Source organism: Lissotriton helveticus, chromosome 9 (assembly GCF_964261635.1).
Source record: "Lissotriton helveticus chromosome 9, aLisHel1.1, whole genome shotgun sequence".
Taxonomy (NCBI): Eukaryota; Metazoa; Chordata; class Amphibia; order Caudata; family Salamandridae; genus Lissotriton; species Lissotriton helveticus.
Window position 1 is genome coordinate 1,179,269,931 of NC_136070.1, and position 15,976 is coordinate 1,179,285,906.

Genomic DNA, 15,976 nt, shown 5'->3' on the forward strand with positions numbered 1-15,976 from the left:
TATTCGACAAACAGTGAACCCCTCCCTCTAGCGCCTTGAGACCCTATGGGTGAGTAGTGCGCTTTATAAATGCCTGAACTTGAACTATGACCTTATGTAAGAATACTAATAAAAGTGCAAATGTTGTTTTACTCGTTAATGTATATTTTCACCTAAATAAGAAGAATGTCAATCTAAGAGATAACTGAAAACAAATCTCAGTGCTTTGCTCCTCCCCTTGGGATAAAACGTTGCAGCGTTCCACACAAAACTGCGAACTACCACGGTGCAATGAATCTGTGGCTAATGATGGCTTGACCACTTTTGTTTCTTATCTATGTGCATGCAGTTAATTAGGGGACCACATTGGTGATAGTAAAAAGGCTGAACATGCAAGGCCAATGCACAGTGAGAAACACCCAAATGGTGCACACATCCAATTGGCTCATTGTAAACAAATTATGCCCTCAGTGCTGGAGGAACGTCTGGATAAACGTACTGTAGCCTGGGAAACTGTCTGCTTAGGGCCAGCCGTGGTCGGTAGGGGAGTACCTGCCGGGGCGGTGACTTGGGGAGGGGCAGGGTGGGGGTTAGTAATGTATGGATAATGGATGTTTGCAGGTAAGTAAACTTATAAATAAATCAAACGAATTTCGTTGCGTGCACTGCATCCCCAAATGCAATGCAGTGCAGGCAACGAAATTCGGTTGATTTATTTATATGTTTACTTACCTGCAAACATCTATTATCCATACATTACTAACCCCCACCCTGCCCCTCCCCCTCCCCATGTCATCGCCCCGGCAGGTCCTCCCCTACCGACCGCGGCTGCTTAGGGCGCATCTCTTTCTCAGCAGCTCTAGAGCAAACATATATCTTGCAAACCCTCAGCATGCTCAACAAAAGCAAGAACTTTGAAGAGGGAGCTTTTTGGATCATGAGAGATGCAAACAAAATGTTAAGCCCCACCCATAGTTGTAAGTGAAAAATCATTCAAGCAAAACCAAAAGTCATCTTTCTTGTTGCTACTTAATTAGAGCATATACAGCATTTTGCGGCTTCCTGTCAGTGATACACTAGTTACCTGCCACTAGAGGGAAAACGCTCATGCAAAGACATCTTTTTGCATTGAGCAACGGTCCATAGGTGTATAACAAGCAAGCAATTATCAAATGAAATAGGTGTTCTCATGGTATACCTCTTGCCATTCGAGGTTTCCAACCTACTTCATGGAATTCACCAAGATTTCCAAATGTATGCCTAGAAATATGCGATGGTCACACCTACTCACTCCGTCCACCTTTTAGCATATTTCCTCACAAGAAAATACTTGCTTGAGTAAATCCTTTTTTGAGCGTAAACCAACCTTTGTAAATATGAATATGTGTTTTACACTGCTGAAAAGTGCATTTACTCACAAAAACTAAACTTCATCTGAATCGCAAGATTAGGCAAATTTTCGACCAGATAGCAGTGTCATGTAGTAGAGGAGTGCTAGCTCCATACTCTACAGCTGTGTCTTGTATTCGGGAAATTGTTATTTCCGATTGGTGCCTTACTTTTTCTTAGCACTCTTTTTCTTAAAACTTTTAACATTCATATCTCCGTCCCCTGAAGGGATTTGATTCGCTTTTTAATGTTTTGCTGACAAACTTTTTTTTTAGCTTTATGTGGATGAAATTCTTTAGTAGCGGCTGCTACTGGATTCAGGTGGTGAGGCGGGGAAGGGGTGGAATGAGGGACGCAGACAAGGACAAAATAAATAAAACACTTACCTGAAACAGCCGGCCGCTACCTCTCCTCTGTTTTCTTTCTTCTTCCTTCCTGCAGTCCTGACTGGCAGCAGGAAGCACCCGGCTCACAGGTTCCTCTGAGCCAATCACAGCGCTGCAATGCAGCGTTGTGGTTGATCTGAGCGCCGTGGATCAGCTCTCAGGTGGGCAATGGGAGGCTTTGCATGTTTCTCACCAGGCTGCGTAATGCAGCCTGGTGGGGAAGATGCAAAGTGTGCAGGACTGTTTGGCCGGCCTGAGAGGGCTGGTCAACAGGCCCGGACTGGCCGTTGCGGGCACCGGGCAATCCCCCGGTGCGCCGCATGGGTGGGGGCCGGTTTTGGGCGCTGGGGGCCGTTTTTGTTACAGGGCCGTAATTGCAGCATAGCTGCAAAATCGGCCCAGTAACAAAATCGGCTGAAAACCGGCCCTGGTAACGAGCTCAGCCACACCCCCGCCACCCCCCCACCCCTCCTTCGGGAGGGGGGGAGGGGGGTCCGGCAGAGCAAGTTGCCGGTTTTGGTTCCCAGTCAAGCAGTCATGTCCATTTAAGGAGTGCAAAGCTGTGATCAGCCCTGCCCCGAGAGCCATTGACTGCAAAGGAAAACTAAAATGGCGATGCAGCGTGCACCATGTAATTCGTTTTATTTATGTATTTCTTTACTTATCTCCGTTCTGCTGTATGCCATAGTTTACTACTCCCGACCCTGACCCTCCCTCGCCCCGCGCCACCGCCCGCCGCACTCTCTCGAGGAGCCGGTACTGGTTACAAAAGATTATGTAGTACGATAACCTTGTGCATATTAAACCTGAGATGACCTTCATAATCCTGAAGGTGTTAAAAAGTCTTAAATGAATCACAGATGAGCCTTAAGAGATTTCAATCATTAAACCGATGATACCTAGATGTAGGCAGTGTCGATGTCAGGAGCTTCTTTATTGATCTAGATCATTGGGAGGAGAGGTGCTGGAAGATTCTTTATATCAACAATGATATGGTGGCTTATGATACATCACTTTATGAATTAATGTAAGGGTGTAATCCCATGCCTTCTCCAATTTGCGGTGAATTTCACTGCACACATGTAGAGCAAGAGACATATAGGGACTTCTCATGCTTTGTTTCACAGATGTGCATTTCTTTTTTGCAGATGTACCAGATCCACCAAGTAACATTCACCTCTCAGAGAAGCAGAATCGAAGTGTCCGTCTCTCGTGGAAAGCAGGAAACAGCCACAACAGCCCAACGAAAGGTGAGACATTTGTATAGAACATAATGGAACTTGTGGCAAGCATCTACAAATATAATGTTACATTCTACTAAGGTCTATGATATGATAATAGACTATTAAACACCAACAACATTAAAAGATATTGTAAGGCATAGAAATTTGTTTGGGAAGAGGTGTGGCGCAGCGGGCAGAGCGGCTGACTCTGGAGCACGGGGCTCATGGTCTGATCTCGCCGGCAGTAGCTCAGCATCATGTGACTCTGGGCAGTACTTCACTTTGGGCCTCATGTAGGTAAATGGTATTTACCGATTCGTAAATACCGAATTTTACCGATTCGGTATTTACAAATTGGTAAATGCTATGTAGGTATATTTACCGAACTAATTACCGAATCGGTAACATTCGGTAATTACCGAATCGATAAATACCGATTCGGTAAATTAACGATTTTACAAGGGGGACAGGGTGTCACTTTGACACCCTGTTGCACCCCTGATTCAGGCTTGTGTGCCATGTGACACACATACATGCCCTTAGGGCATGTATGTGTGCCACATGGCACAGGTGTACATGCACAGATGTGCATGTACACAGGAATTCGTTATTTACCATCAAATAGTATTTGATGGTAAATAACGAATTCTTAAGGGCCTGTGGCACTGTTTTTAGTGCCACCTACATCCCATATTACCGATTCTGTAAATTTACTGATTCGGTAATTTACAGAATCGGTAATATTTTGGCCACCTACATCTGAAACTCCAAATACCGGCCGGTAACGGCCGAAATCGGACGTTACCAACCGGTATTTGGCCACCTACATATGGCCCTTGAGTCTCCCCGATGGCCCCCAGCGCCTTGAGACCCTCAGCGGTGATTAGTTTGCGTTTTACAAATACCGTATACATATCTTTTGCTGACATCTGTTCACTTTGTATAATAGTGAAGAACTCACATAAGATGGGAGAGAATGGTTCTGGAGAGGGTCATTTCTGTTTTTCCCTCTAATTCTCAGCCCTAGGTGGAGACTAGCAATTTGCAGCTTCACCTACGTTTAGAGGGCCAGTTAGTTCCAGACTCGATGTTTCTTTTCAAAAGGGAAAGTCCTTCGGCGACCTGCAAACCTAATTAAATATTGCAATCACAAATTTAGCGAATCAATATGTTTTTATGCGACAGAATTACACAGCACTATACCTACTGGTTCTGTCATCGGTTGGAAGGCTACCAATTGAAAATGTACATTGGACGGAAAAGTGGAAGGAGAAAACGAAAATGAAATAATTTTAAAAGTTGCTTTTCATGAGCAGCTAGACATCTTTTAGTAAGATACCTAATTACTGCTATATAATACAACAAACATAAATTGGTATGTTATCGTGTTCCCTGCAAGTAGATTAAAGAAGTCCAGTTCTATTGTACAGTCAGCACAATAGTCTACCCACACTCATGTAATCCAACTTTTTTCTTGCAGAGTTCGTTGTTGAATTTGAAGAGAGCAAATGGGAGGCTGGAACATGGCAGGTCATGGCCAGGGTCCGAGGAAATGAGACGTCAACAGAACTGTCTTTAACGCCAGCACTCAAATATCAATTCCGCGTCACAGCCGTCAACGCAGTCGGGCGAAGTCAGCACAGCAAAGCCTCAGAACGTTATGATACTCCTCCTGCAGGTTCGGTACCACATTGCATTTCCCTCATTAGGACACACAGTTGTGTTGGGAGGGTGGGTATGGCTTCACATTAAGGACTTTGAGCTTCCGAATACGAGGAATAAACATATTTTTAAACAACAAGCCTGATCTCAGAGGGAGTCTCAGTTTCATATAGAAGAACATAGCGTGACACAACAATACCCATGTTGACAAGGGGGAAACAAAGCAGAGATTTAAGATGAAAGGAAATATTCAGTGTGGCATGCAGCCAATGTCTGATACAAGCTAATAGACTTGCATGCTATGTTCAAGGGAAGACCATGGTATCTTAAAAGTCCAATTAGAACATAACTTATGTGCGTGCACTGGTGTACATCAATCACTCCACTCATTTGTATCAATCTCATAATAGCAAATTAAGTTTCAAAGGATATCAGATTTACTAGAACACAATTAGGCAGATTGTTGACAGTAGGATAAGAAGAGACATTAGGTGGGCAAAGTTCAAGATGGGTCACAGAATGAAAATGAAGTGGGTGAGAAGGAGGCATGTATGCGGCATTAAAATGAGCCTTAATTGGATGTGACAGGGATGCTTGAAAGGGAACAGGCAGACTAGACAGGAGGATATAAAATAAAAGTAATGGATACTGTGGAAAGACTGAAGACAAAGATAACTGGGTGAGAGAGTTTAAGGAAATGTTCTGCCTGAGAAGGGTGCTGAATAAAGAGATAAAAAACAACTGCACTGACCATTTCAGAATACATGTGGGTGTCTCAAATATTGATGAAAAAGAGGTCCTATGAGAATGTGGGAAATAAAAGTTGTAAACCCACATAATTGGAGAGTAAGAAAGGTCTCATTTGTCCCTCAGAGGGACACACTTTTAACTCTATCTGTTACTCTCACCAACTCACTAGCCAAACTACCGTTAGGCGGGCTGAGCCCTTACTTGTCTCTGATCATGCAATAAGTGCCTCATGCAAATGATAGGTTAAACTCTCTCAGTCTACATCATATAATGGCTGTGAAGGAATTTTTATTACTTTACAAGTTTATTTAGTTGCATCTGTCTCTGAAGGCAGTTTCCTTCAGAATCATGCCTAATACCTCAATTGGAATTAACATAGACTCCAAGGCAGATTACATTTAGTCAGTCACATACACTGGCAGCAACTTCTCAGAGACTGCTTTTTTGAAAAAGGTGTGAACGGCAAATTAGAATTGACAGTCACTCTCAGCATGGGGGTACCTATGTCCACATGCCAGTGTACCACTTTTGCTTTTGCTTTTTCAACTTGTGAAATCACATTTTAGATACTCTGACAGTACATTTGTGCACCTTTTGGTATTCTTGCAAACACAGGAGTGATATAATATCCTTTCTTCCCATATTAGTGGCAAATAACATCCCTCAGCATACACTTCGAACTAATAGCCAATATGGGAAGCATTGCCATAACAAAGGTGCTTCAAACACAAGTCAATGGATGTTTGCCACAAAACCATGTGAATGTCTTGTTTATTCCCAAACCTTTAAGATACACATTGACCGTACTAACCATATCATCTTGTTTCATGTCCCTTATTACATTTAGTGTCCTCACACAGTCTTAAATATAATTTTCACCTTCCACAGTTTCAAAAGCTTTGCACAATTTAGAGATGCCTGCCAACAATTTCTTATACATCTCCTGTTTTTATAGCTGGTGCCATAATAATCAATTAATGAACCACCCAAATTCCTACTTAGCTTCTAGATAACACATGATCTTCCTGTTGGGTGGTTGTATGTAAAATACATGCTAATTCTCCACACCAATGACGTATAGACCAACATGCTTTCCTAACATTCTGGAAGACACCTAACACATACTTCTTGCATAACCTATGCCATCACCCTCAATCACTTCAGAAGGTCCTAACAGATTCTTACCCTATCATCTACCTGTTTCCTTAATAGCAAACCTTGATTGTGACAGCAGGATTTTCTCTAAATAGTGAATGATGCAAAATATCTTGCTGTCCTGTAATTCCTTCACATTACACATGGTTCTTTTGGGGTAGAAGAGTTTTGTGGGTTGTAGTCTGCAGACCACTACCCATACAATCTGTGTGCCATCAGATGAAACACTGTAAACTACAAAAGGTTTAGTGTACACCCCTTTACTCCTATTTCCAGGACTCCTTCAGGTCATCGGAGTACTCTTTCTATCATCAGAGCCAAGTGGGACCCTACAGACAGAAAGCTGATGGTCCACCTGAACCTAAAAAGGGCAGGGGTACAGAGAGTTTGGCCAATAGGGTACTCAATTTGAAAAGTATTACCCTATATCAGTCAACTGTTTATCAGGCCCATAGGATTCTGCGCTATAGTCAGTGATGACAGACTGAGAGAGTAATTCAGAAACCACAATGCAGTACACACAATATCATTAAAAGCTGCATGAATGACATAAAGTAAAGAAGTAAAAGAGTAGCCGGTCATAGAGGTTAAGCACTCCTCTTGCACTACCCCAACCACAAATCAATATCTAATTTAGCAACCGGGACAGTTGAACAAGGAGCAGAAAGGCAACCTTGCCCTAAATAGTCCAAACTACATGCCCCAATTGCACTAGTTTACAAACTCTCTAAACAATGCCATTTCAGGGTCTGGAAAAATCCTCAGGACTACCATCTGCATATTCAGCAAAGTTAACAGGTATAGAACCTGTTAGACCTGGCATCATTGGCATGAGTCTCTCCTCCATTTTTTCTGTTTGCCTCCTCTGTTTACGATGTTTTTGCTGGTATATGCTTTGGGCACTGTGCCACTGCTGATCAGTGCCACAGTGCAAGTGCTCCCTATGTGAAATTGCTGTATTGATTGACTTCCATGTTTGGCTTATTTGGTTTACTGTCAGTCCCTAGTAGAGTGCACCAGGGGTACCAGGGCTTGTAAATACAAATGCTGCTAGTGGGCTTGCAGCACATGTTGTGCCACCCACAAGAGCGGCCTAGTAAAAGTATGTCTGAAGGTCTGCCATTGCCAGACCACGTGCAGTCTGACTGTCACGAGGACTGCGCAAGTACACCTACTTGCCAGTCCCTAAACCTTCCCTTAACTTCATGTTAGTCACCCCTATGGTAGGCCCACGGGCAGGGTGCATTGTAAGCATAAGGTAGGACAAGCCTGACAAGGTTGGCATGTCCTAATAGTGAATTACAGCCATAGTCGTTTTTCACTATTGTAAGGTAACCTGCTCTCCATCAGTTAGAATGGGCTGCCAGGATTATTAATGCTATAATCCTAGCGGGCTCGGGGAGCATGGTGCAATGTCGAGTTTGGTATCCCTGAACTCAGGGTTTAATAACGCATCCGTTTGTGTGGATGGTTTTTGGACTCTGTGTTTGAAAATAGCACTTTTAGAAAGTAGCTATTTTCTTGTCTAACTGTCTACCGGTCTCTGCTGGTTCTGGTGTGCGTGTGACAGGAGCTGGGTGGCTCCAGAGAGTCTGAATGAGTCAGTGTGGGATGAGTGGGGCATTTGCATTGAGAGTAGGGGAGAGTAGCTCTTGATAGCCTGCCCTGCCTGATACAATGTTGGCTCCGCCCCCCTGCCAGGCGACTGATGACTCTGTGCTTGCCTGGGACTTTCCTGGCCCGCCTCCTGCCGGGCAGCTGATGGCCCTGCCCCTGCCAGTGACAATGCTGGCTCCGCTCCTGCTGAGCGGCTGAGGACTCTGCCCTGCCCAGTGAATAGGCCAGGTGCTTCGGCCTAGCAACACCCACAACAAACCCAAGATGGGGGGAATTTCCCCTGCATGGACAAAGGGATCAAAGCCAAAAAGGGGTATAAGAGAAGGACCCCTGAACCAAGAATTCAGATCACTTCTGACAAGGAAACCTGAACCAAGGACAAGAAGCCTGCTGATCTAAGGACTGCCTACCCCTTCTGCCAGAGTGCTGTTTGTTGGGGGAATCCTGCATTGCTTCTTTATTTTTGCCAAGGAACCAGGAGAGAGGAACTTTGTGTGTACTCTCACTCTTTGCTGAGAAAATCTCCAAGGGCTGGAAGAGTGCCAGTCTCCTGTTGAAGTCACAGGGCTAAAGGACTTCATCCGCTTAAAGTGCTATTTGCTGGGATTTGTGAATCCAGCACCTCTGAAAGAATCCAGCAATCTCGACGCCGACGGACGCCGCCGAATCCAGCTCGACATCGTGAGTAACGGCTCCAGTGTCCCGCTTCCTCGACGCCGGCCGCCGGGCCCGATCGACGCCAGCAGCAACGCCAGTGAGTAGTGAGTTCGGCTCCAGCTCCAAGTGACCCCGTGTCTGCACCGCTGCTGATCGCATCGACTTCGAGCCCTCTCGACGCCGTGAGCGCTGCTCACTCTTGCAACATCGACATCGACGACGTCGTATCCTGCTTCATCCCGTGAGCGCTGCTCCCGCCTGACTTCGGTCGACGCCGCTGCAGATCGCCCCGACTCCGAGGCCCGATCGACGCCGAAGACGCGACGCCGGACATCTCGACGCCGCTGATCATCGAGTGCTTCACTTTTCCAAGGTACTGTGTTGTTGGGGTCTGTGCGACTCCGGGCTCGACGTAGCGCTCCTCGCGGTCGACGCCGAACCTTTGGATTAACTTTGCCTCGACGTCGTGTGACTCCCGTGTGGGTTACATTGTTGCCAAGAACTGTGTTTTAGAGAAGAAGAGTTGCTTTTGATACTAAAGACTTTGTGCTAAGAAGAAACCGTGCTTGAACTATTATTTTTCCTTCCAAGAGTATTTATTGAGACTGTGGTATATTTTTGTCGTTATTTGGTCTTGTGCTAAGCCTTATATACAAATACTTATTTTTATAATACTACTGTGTCGTGTCCATTTGTAGTGTATTCACTTTATTACTGTATGTGGTCATAAATGCTTAACGCACTGCCTCTGAGATAAGCCTGTCTGCTTTGCCAAGCTACCAAGGGGGTGAGCAGGGGTTATCTAAGTGTGTGATCTCCTTGCCCTGACTAGAAAAGGTGTGTCCCTATTTGTCAGAAGTGTATACCTCTGCCAACTAGAGACAGCCGCTTCTAACATTGGTGGGTCAGCGGTGGGATTTTGAACTTTGCATTTATGACCCATGTGCAGTGATTAGTGTGCGCTACATAGTGAAAGCAGACCATAGCGCAGCCACATTCTGTTTTGGTTGGATATTCTATTTTTGTTCTCCAATTTCCTGAAGCTTGATTTTTGAAACTGCCAGTTTTGACCATGAGTGACGCCGGAGTCACTGCCCCTGTTGTTGCTGTTGTGGAGGAATTTGATAGAGCCAAGATAGGGACATACGAAAAGAAGCAGCTGCAATACTTTTGCAAGCAGTTTAAAGTTCCTACCAAAGGCATCTCAAGGAAACCAGAATTTCTCAAAGCATTGCAGGCCTGGTTAGAGGCCAGAGACCCCTCTGCCCCGGTGGTGGTACCGACAGAGGAAGGGGAGGAGGAAGTGCCCGTGACTGGGCCTGTATCCCCTCCTGGCAGCAGTGTTTCCTCCAAAGGTCTTTCCCCTGAAGAAAGAGAAGAAAGGGCGAAGGAGCGAGCCTACAACATGGAAATGGAAAAACTTAAGATAAATGGGCAGTTGGAATTAGAGAATGCAAGAGGCAGGAGAGAAGCTGATTTGGAGATCAAAAGATTAGAGTTTGAAAGAGAGAAGTTGGCTTTTGAGCGTGATACCAAGTTGAGGGAGTTGGAGCTCCAAGCTAAAAAGTTAGAATTGAATCCCTCTGGTGGCAGCATCCCATCTGTGCCTGCAGAAAGTAGGTTTTATTTTCCCAAAGATGTGATCAAAGATTTTCAGAAGAATGAGGATATTGGTCAGTGGTTTAAAGCATATGAGTTAGCATTGTTGGCCCACCGGGTCCCTGAGAAGGATTGGGGAGCGGGGTTGTGGGGCCGCTTTGTGAATGAGGGAAGAGATACCCTGTTAGACATGCCTGTTGAGGATAGGACGTCTTATGCTCATATGAAAGATGCTTTAATGTTAAGGTATGGCCTAACCCCAGAAAAGTACAGACAGGCCTTTAGAGAATGTAAGAAGTTGCCTGGTACCACGTGGGTGGAGTATGTGTCATATTTTTGCAGAGCCATGGATGGTTGGGTAAAGGGCAGCAAAGTGGAAAGTTATGATGCTCTTTATGATTTGTTTGCTTGGGAGCACTTGTCTAATAACTGTTTTCCAGAGCTGCGCCAGCACCTTATTGATAGCAAGATATCTAACCCTAGAAAACTTGCTGAAGAGGCGGACCGCTGGGTCAGTACCAGGGTCCACAAGGGTCCAGTGGGAGACTCAGCCAAGGGTGGGCAGGGTCCCCAGCAGAAGAGTGGGGGGGACAAGGGTAAACAGAGGGAGTTCCAGAAAGGGCCCCAAAGTAATCCCCAAGGGAATCAAGGGAAGGGTTCCCAGCCTCCCCCTGTGAAGAAATCAGAGGCCCGCCAGGTAAACCTGGTCGTAGGGGCCCACTGACCTGCTTCGTTTGTAAACAGGTGGGACACCGTTTTTATGACCCTCAGTGTCCCTTGAAGAATTCTGGTGCACTACCCAGTGCACCACCCCGTCAGTTGGCTAGTGTAGCTCTGGGAGGGGAGGAGATGGTTGCCCATGGTGGGGGGGGTCCCGCAGAGATGTCCCTGGTCTCCCTAGGAGACATGGAATTGGTCCCGCCACCCCCTCTGCCTAGTAACACTAAAAAATATAGGCAGTGGGTGACCATTAATGGCCATAGAGTGGAGGCTCTCAGAGACACCGGAGCGAGTGTGACAGCTGTCAAGTGTCACTTGGTGTCCAGAGAGCAGGTTGTTCCCCACGCATTCTACCCTGTGATAGCTGCTGACAACTCCCAGAAAGAGTGTGAGGTAGCTCAAGTTTCCTTTGAATGGGGGGGAGTTTCAGGTACTCTTCAAGTTGCTGTAAGGCCCGCCATGCCTGTTGATTGTCTCCTGGGCAACGATTTGGAAGACTCCCCTTGGGCTAAGGTGGAGAGGGAGACACATTTGAAAATGTTGGGTGTGCCAGAGTGGGTGTGTGCAACCACTCGATCCATGACAGCAAGTAAGGGTGTTGATGGGGTTCTGGAGCCTGAAAATATGGCCCAGGACCCAGCTGTGAAGAGAAGAGGCAGGGGGCGCGGGAAACCGTCCCCGTAGTTCCCGTGGTCCAGGAGGAGGCAGACCTTGAGGGGTATGCCCTGGAACCCACAGGTGAACAAGTGGCTGAACTGGGAGACCTGCCCGAGCTGACCCATTGGCAGCAGGATGGTGGTCCCTCCAGGGAAGAATTCTGTGCAGAACAGAAAGTGTGCCCTTCTCTTGTGGGTATGAGGCAGCAGGCCTCAGCCCAAACCTCAGGTGATCAGTCAGGGTCACATTTTGTTTACTGGGAGAACGACCTCCTGTATAGCGAGCCTAAGGCTGCTGAGCCTGGGTCAGCCCGTGTGCTGGTGGTACCCCAGCGCTTCAGAGCCTTCCTACTGGGTTTGGCTCATGACGTTCCTTTAGCTGGACATCTGGGGCAGGACAAGACCTATGACAGGCTTGTCACCCATTTTTATTGGCCTCAGATGCGAAGGGATGTAGACATCCAGTGCAAGACCTGTCAAACTTGCCAGGCAAGTGGGAAAAGCGGGCGGAAGCAGAAGGCTCCCCTCCAACCTTTTCCCGTGGTCAGTACCCCCTCTGACCGGGTGGGGATTGACATTGTTGGGCCCCTGGACCCCAAGACAGCCCTGGGCAACAGGTTCATCCTGGTCTTGGTGGACCATGCCACACGGTACCCGGAAGCCATCCCTCTCAGAACAGTGACTGCCCCGTGGTGGGACGGGCACTGATGGGTGTTTTCTCCCGAATGGGGTTCCCCAGAGAGGTGGTGTCAGACCGGGGCACCAACTTCATTTCCAACTATATGAAGTCTCTGTGGAAGGAGTGTGGGGTAACTTATAAGTTCACCACTCCTTACCACCCTCAAGGTAATGGGTTGGTTGAAAGATTCAACCGTACCCTTAAAGGCATGATTATGGGTCTTGAAGAACCAATGAGGCGTAAATGGGACGTCCTCTTGCCATGCCTGTTGTTTGCTTACCGTGAGGTGCCACAGAAGTCTCTAGGGTTCAGCCCCTTTGAGCTTTTGTATGGTCACCCGGTAAGAGGACCTTTGAGTCTGGTCAAAGAAGGCTGGGAGCAATCTCCCAGGAAACCTCCCCAGGATGTATACAGTTACATGCTGGCCTTTAGGAACCAGACTAGGCGCTTCAGGGATCTTGCTCAGGCAAATCTGGAGGCCAGCCAGGAGGAGATGAAGCGGTGGTACGACCAGAAGGCCACTCTGGTAGAGCTTCAGCCTGGACAGAAAGTTTGGGTCATGTCCCCTGTGGAACCTTGTGCGCTCAAGGACAGGTGGACTGGACCATTCGAGGTTGTGGAGAAGAAGAGCGATGTCACCTACCTGGTGGATTTAAAGTCTCCCAGGAACCCCTTGCGGGTCCTGCATGTCAATCGTTTGAAGCCCCACTTAGAAAGGTCCGAAGTGGGCATGCTCCTAGCTACAGATGCTGGAATGGAGGAGGAGAGTGAGCCTCTTCCTGACCTCCTGTATGCAAAAGAGCAAGATGGGTCAGTGGATGGTGTTGTCCTCTCTGACACACTGACCCCTGAACAGCAGCAGGATTGTCGCCATTTGTTGGGGCAATTCCCTGATCTGTTCTCCTTGATTCCTGATGTTACTCAGTGGTGTGTCCATGATGTAGACACCGGGGACAGCACTCCTGTCAAGCACAAGGCTTACAGAGTGACTGACAAGGTCAGGGCATACATCAAGGAGGAGGTCTCCAAGATGTTTGCCCTAGGGGTGGTTGAGTCCTCTAGCAGTCCTTGGGCCAGCCCCGTGGTCTTGGTTCCAAAGGCTGCAGCGCCTGGTGCTTCACCGGAACTTCGGTTCTGTGTGGATTACCGAGGACTCAATTCAGTCACCAAGACTGACGCGCACCCCATCCCCAGAGCTGATGAGCTCATCGATCGGTTAGGGGCTGCCCGGTACCTTAGTACGTTTGATCTAACGTCTGGGTACTGGCAGATCGCCTTGACCGATGGGGCAAAAGAGAGGTCAGCATTCTCCACACCAGATGGGCACTACCAGTTCCGGGTTATGCCCTTTGGGATGAAGAATGCCCCTGCCACCTTCCAGAGGTTGGTCAACCAGGTCTTGGCTGGGCTGGAGGATTTCAGTGCCGCCTACCTGGACGACATCACAGTGTTCAGCGCCAGCTGGGAAGAACACTTGTGCCACCTCCAGGAAGTGTTGTTGGCCCTGCGCAGAGCAGGCCTCACAATCAAAGCCAGTAAGTGCCAGATTGGGCAGGGTTCAGTGGTGTACTTGGGGCACCAAGTAGGGAGCGGCAAGGTGGCCCCCCTGCAACCCAAGATTGATACCATCCTGGCGTGGGCACCGCCCAAAACCCAGACTCAGGTGAGAGCCTTCTTGGGTCTCACGGGTTATTACAGGAGGTTTGTCAAGGATTATGGTAACATTGTGCACCCCTTGACTTCGCTGACTTCCAGGAAGCAGCCACGACTTGTGAACTGGACTGACGCCTGTCAGACGGCCTTTGACACCCTGAAAACTGCAATGTGCACAGCACCCATACTCCAGGCACCCGACTTTTCTAAAGAATTTGTTGTCCAGACGGACGCTTCAGAGCATGGCGTGGGGGCTGTTCTAGCTCAGGTGAATGAAGAGGGCCGAGACTTACCTGTAGCCTTCATCAGCAGGAGGTTACTTCCCAGGGAACAGAGGTGGAGTGCGATAGAAAGAGAAGCCTTTGCTGTGGTCTGGGCGCTAAAGAAGCTAAGACCCTACCTGTTTGGGACTCACTTCCGGGTGCAGACAGACCACAGGCCCCTCAGATGGTTGATGCAGATGAGGGGTGAGAATCCAAAGCTGTTGAGGTGGTCCATTTCCCTACAGGGGATGGACTTCACGGTGGAACACCGCCCTGGCACAGATCACGCCAATGCTGATGGTCTGTCCAGATTTTTCCGCCTTAGTGATGAGGACTCCCTAGGGTAAGGGTAGTTCTCCCCACATTTCAGCTGGAGGGGACACGTGTTAGACCTGGCATCATTGGCATGAGTCTCTCCTCCATTTTTTCTGTTTGCCTCCTCTGTTTACGATGTTTTTGCTGGTATATGCTTTGGGCACTGTGCCACTGCTGATCAGTGCCACAGTGCAAGTGCTCCCTATGTGAAATTGCTGTATTGATTGACTTCCATGTTTGGCTTATTTGGTTTACTGTCAGTCCCTAGTAGAGTGCACCAGGGGTGCCAGGGCTTGTAAATACAAATGCTGCTAGTGGGCTTGCAGCACATGTTGTGCCACCCACAAGAGCGGCCTAGTAAAAGTATGTCTGAAGGTCTGCCATTGCCAGACCACGTGCAGTCTGACTGTCACGAGGACTGCGCAAGTACACCTACTTGCCAGTCCCTAAACCTTCCCTTAACTTCATGTTAGTCACCCCTATGGTAGGCCCACGGGCAGGGTGCATTGTAAGCATAAGGTAGGACAAGCCTGACAAGGTTGGCATGTCCTAATAGTGAATTACAGCCATAGTCGTTTTTCACTATTGTAAGGTAACCTGCTCTCCATCAGTTAGAATGGGCTGCCAGGATTATTAATGCTATAATCCTAGCGGGCTCGGGGAGCATGGTGCAATGTCGAGTTTGGTATCCCTGAACTCAGGGTTTAATAACGCATCCGTTTGTGTGGATGGTTTTTGGACTCTGTGTTTGAAAATAGCACTTTTAGAAAGTAGCTATTTTCTTGTCTTACTGTCTACCGGTCTCTGCTGGTTCTGGTGTGCGTGTGACAGGAGCTGGGTGGCTCCAGAGAGTCTGAATGAGTCAGTGTGGGATGAGTGGGGCATTTGCATTGAGAGTAGGGGAGAGTAGCTCTTGATAGCCTGCCCTGCCTGATACAATGTTGGCTCCGCCCCCCTGCCAGGCGACTGATGACTCTGTGCTTGCCTGGGACTTTCCTGGCCCGCCTCCTGCCGGGCAGCTGATGGCCCTGCCCCTGCCAGTGACAATGCTGGCTCCGCTCCTGCTGAGCGGCTGAGGACTCTGCCCTGCCCAGTGAATAGGCCAGGTGCTTCGGCCTAGCAACACCCACAACAAACCCAAGATGGGGGGAATTTCCCCTGCATGGACAAAGGGATCAAAGCCAAAAAGGGGTATAAGAGAAGGACCCCTGAACCAAGAATTCAGATCACTTCTGACAAGGAAACCTGAACCAAGGACAAGAAGCCTGCTGAT

At 47.9% G+C, this 15,976-nt stretch overlaps 1 protein-coding gene across 3 annotated transcripts in view; it reads left to right on the forward strand.

Annotated features, from left to right (window-relative positions):
- The window catches only part of CHL1 (cell adhesion molecule L1 like), a 524,527-nt gene that overhangs the window by 430,415 nt on the left and 78,136 nt on the right, over positions 1-15,976 (forward strand). For all 3 annotated transcript variants that reach the window (XM_078661653.1, XM_078661651.1, XM_078661652.1), the window contains 2 exons: positions 2,903-3,004; positions 4,458-4,655. In XM_078661653.1, coding sequence (XP_078517779.1) covers positions 2,903-3,004; positions 4,458-4,655 — 300 coding nt within the window. The remainder of the gene's footprint in view (positions 1-2,902; positions 3,005-4,457; positions 4,656-15,976) is intronic.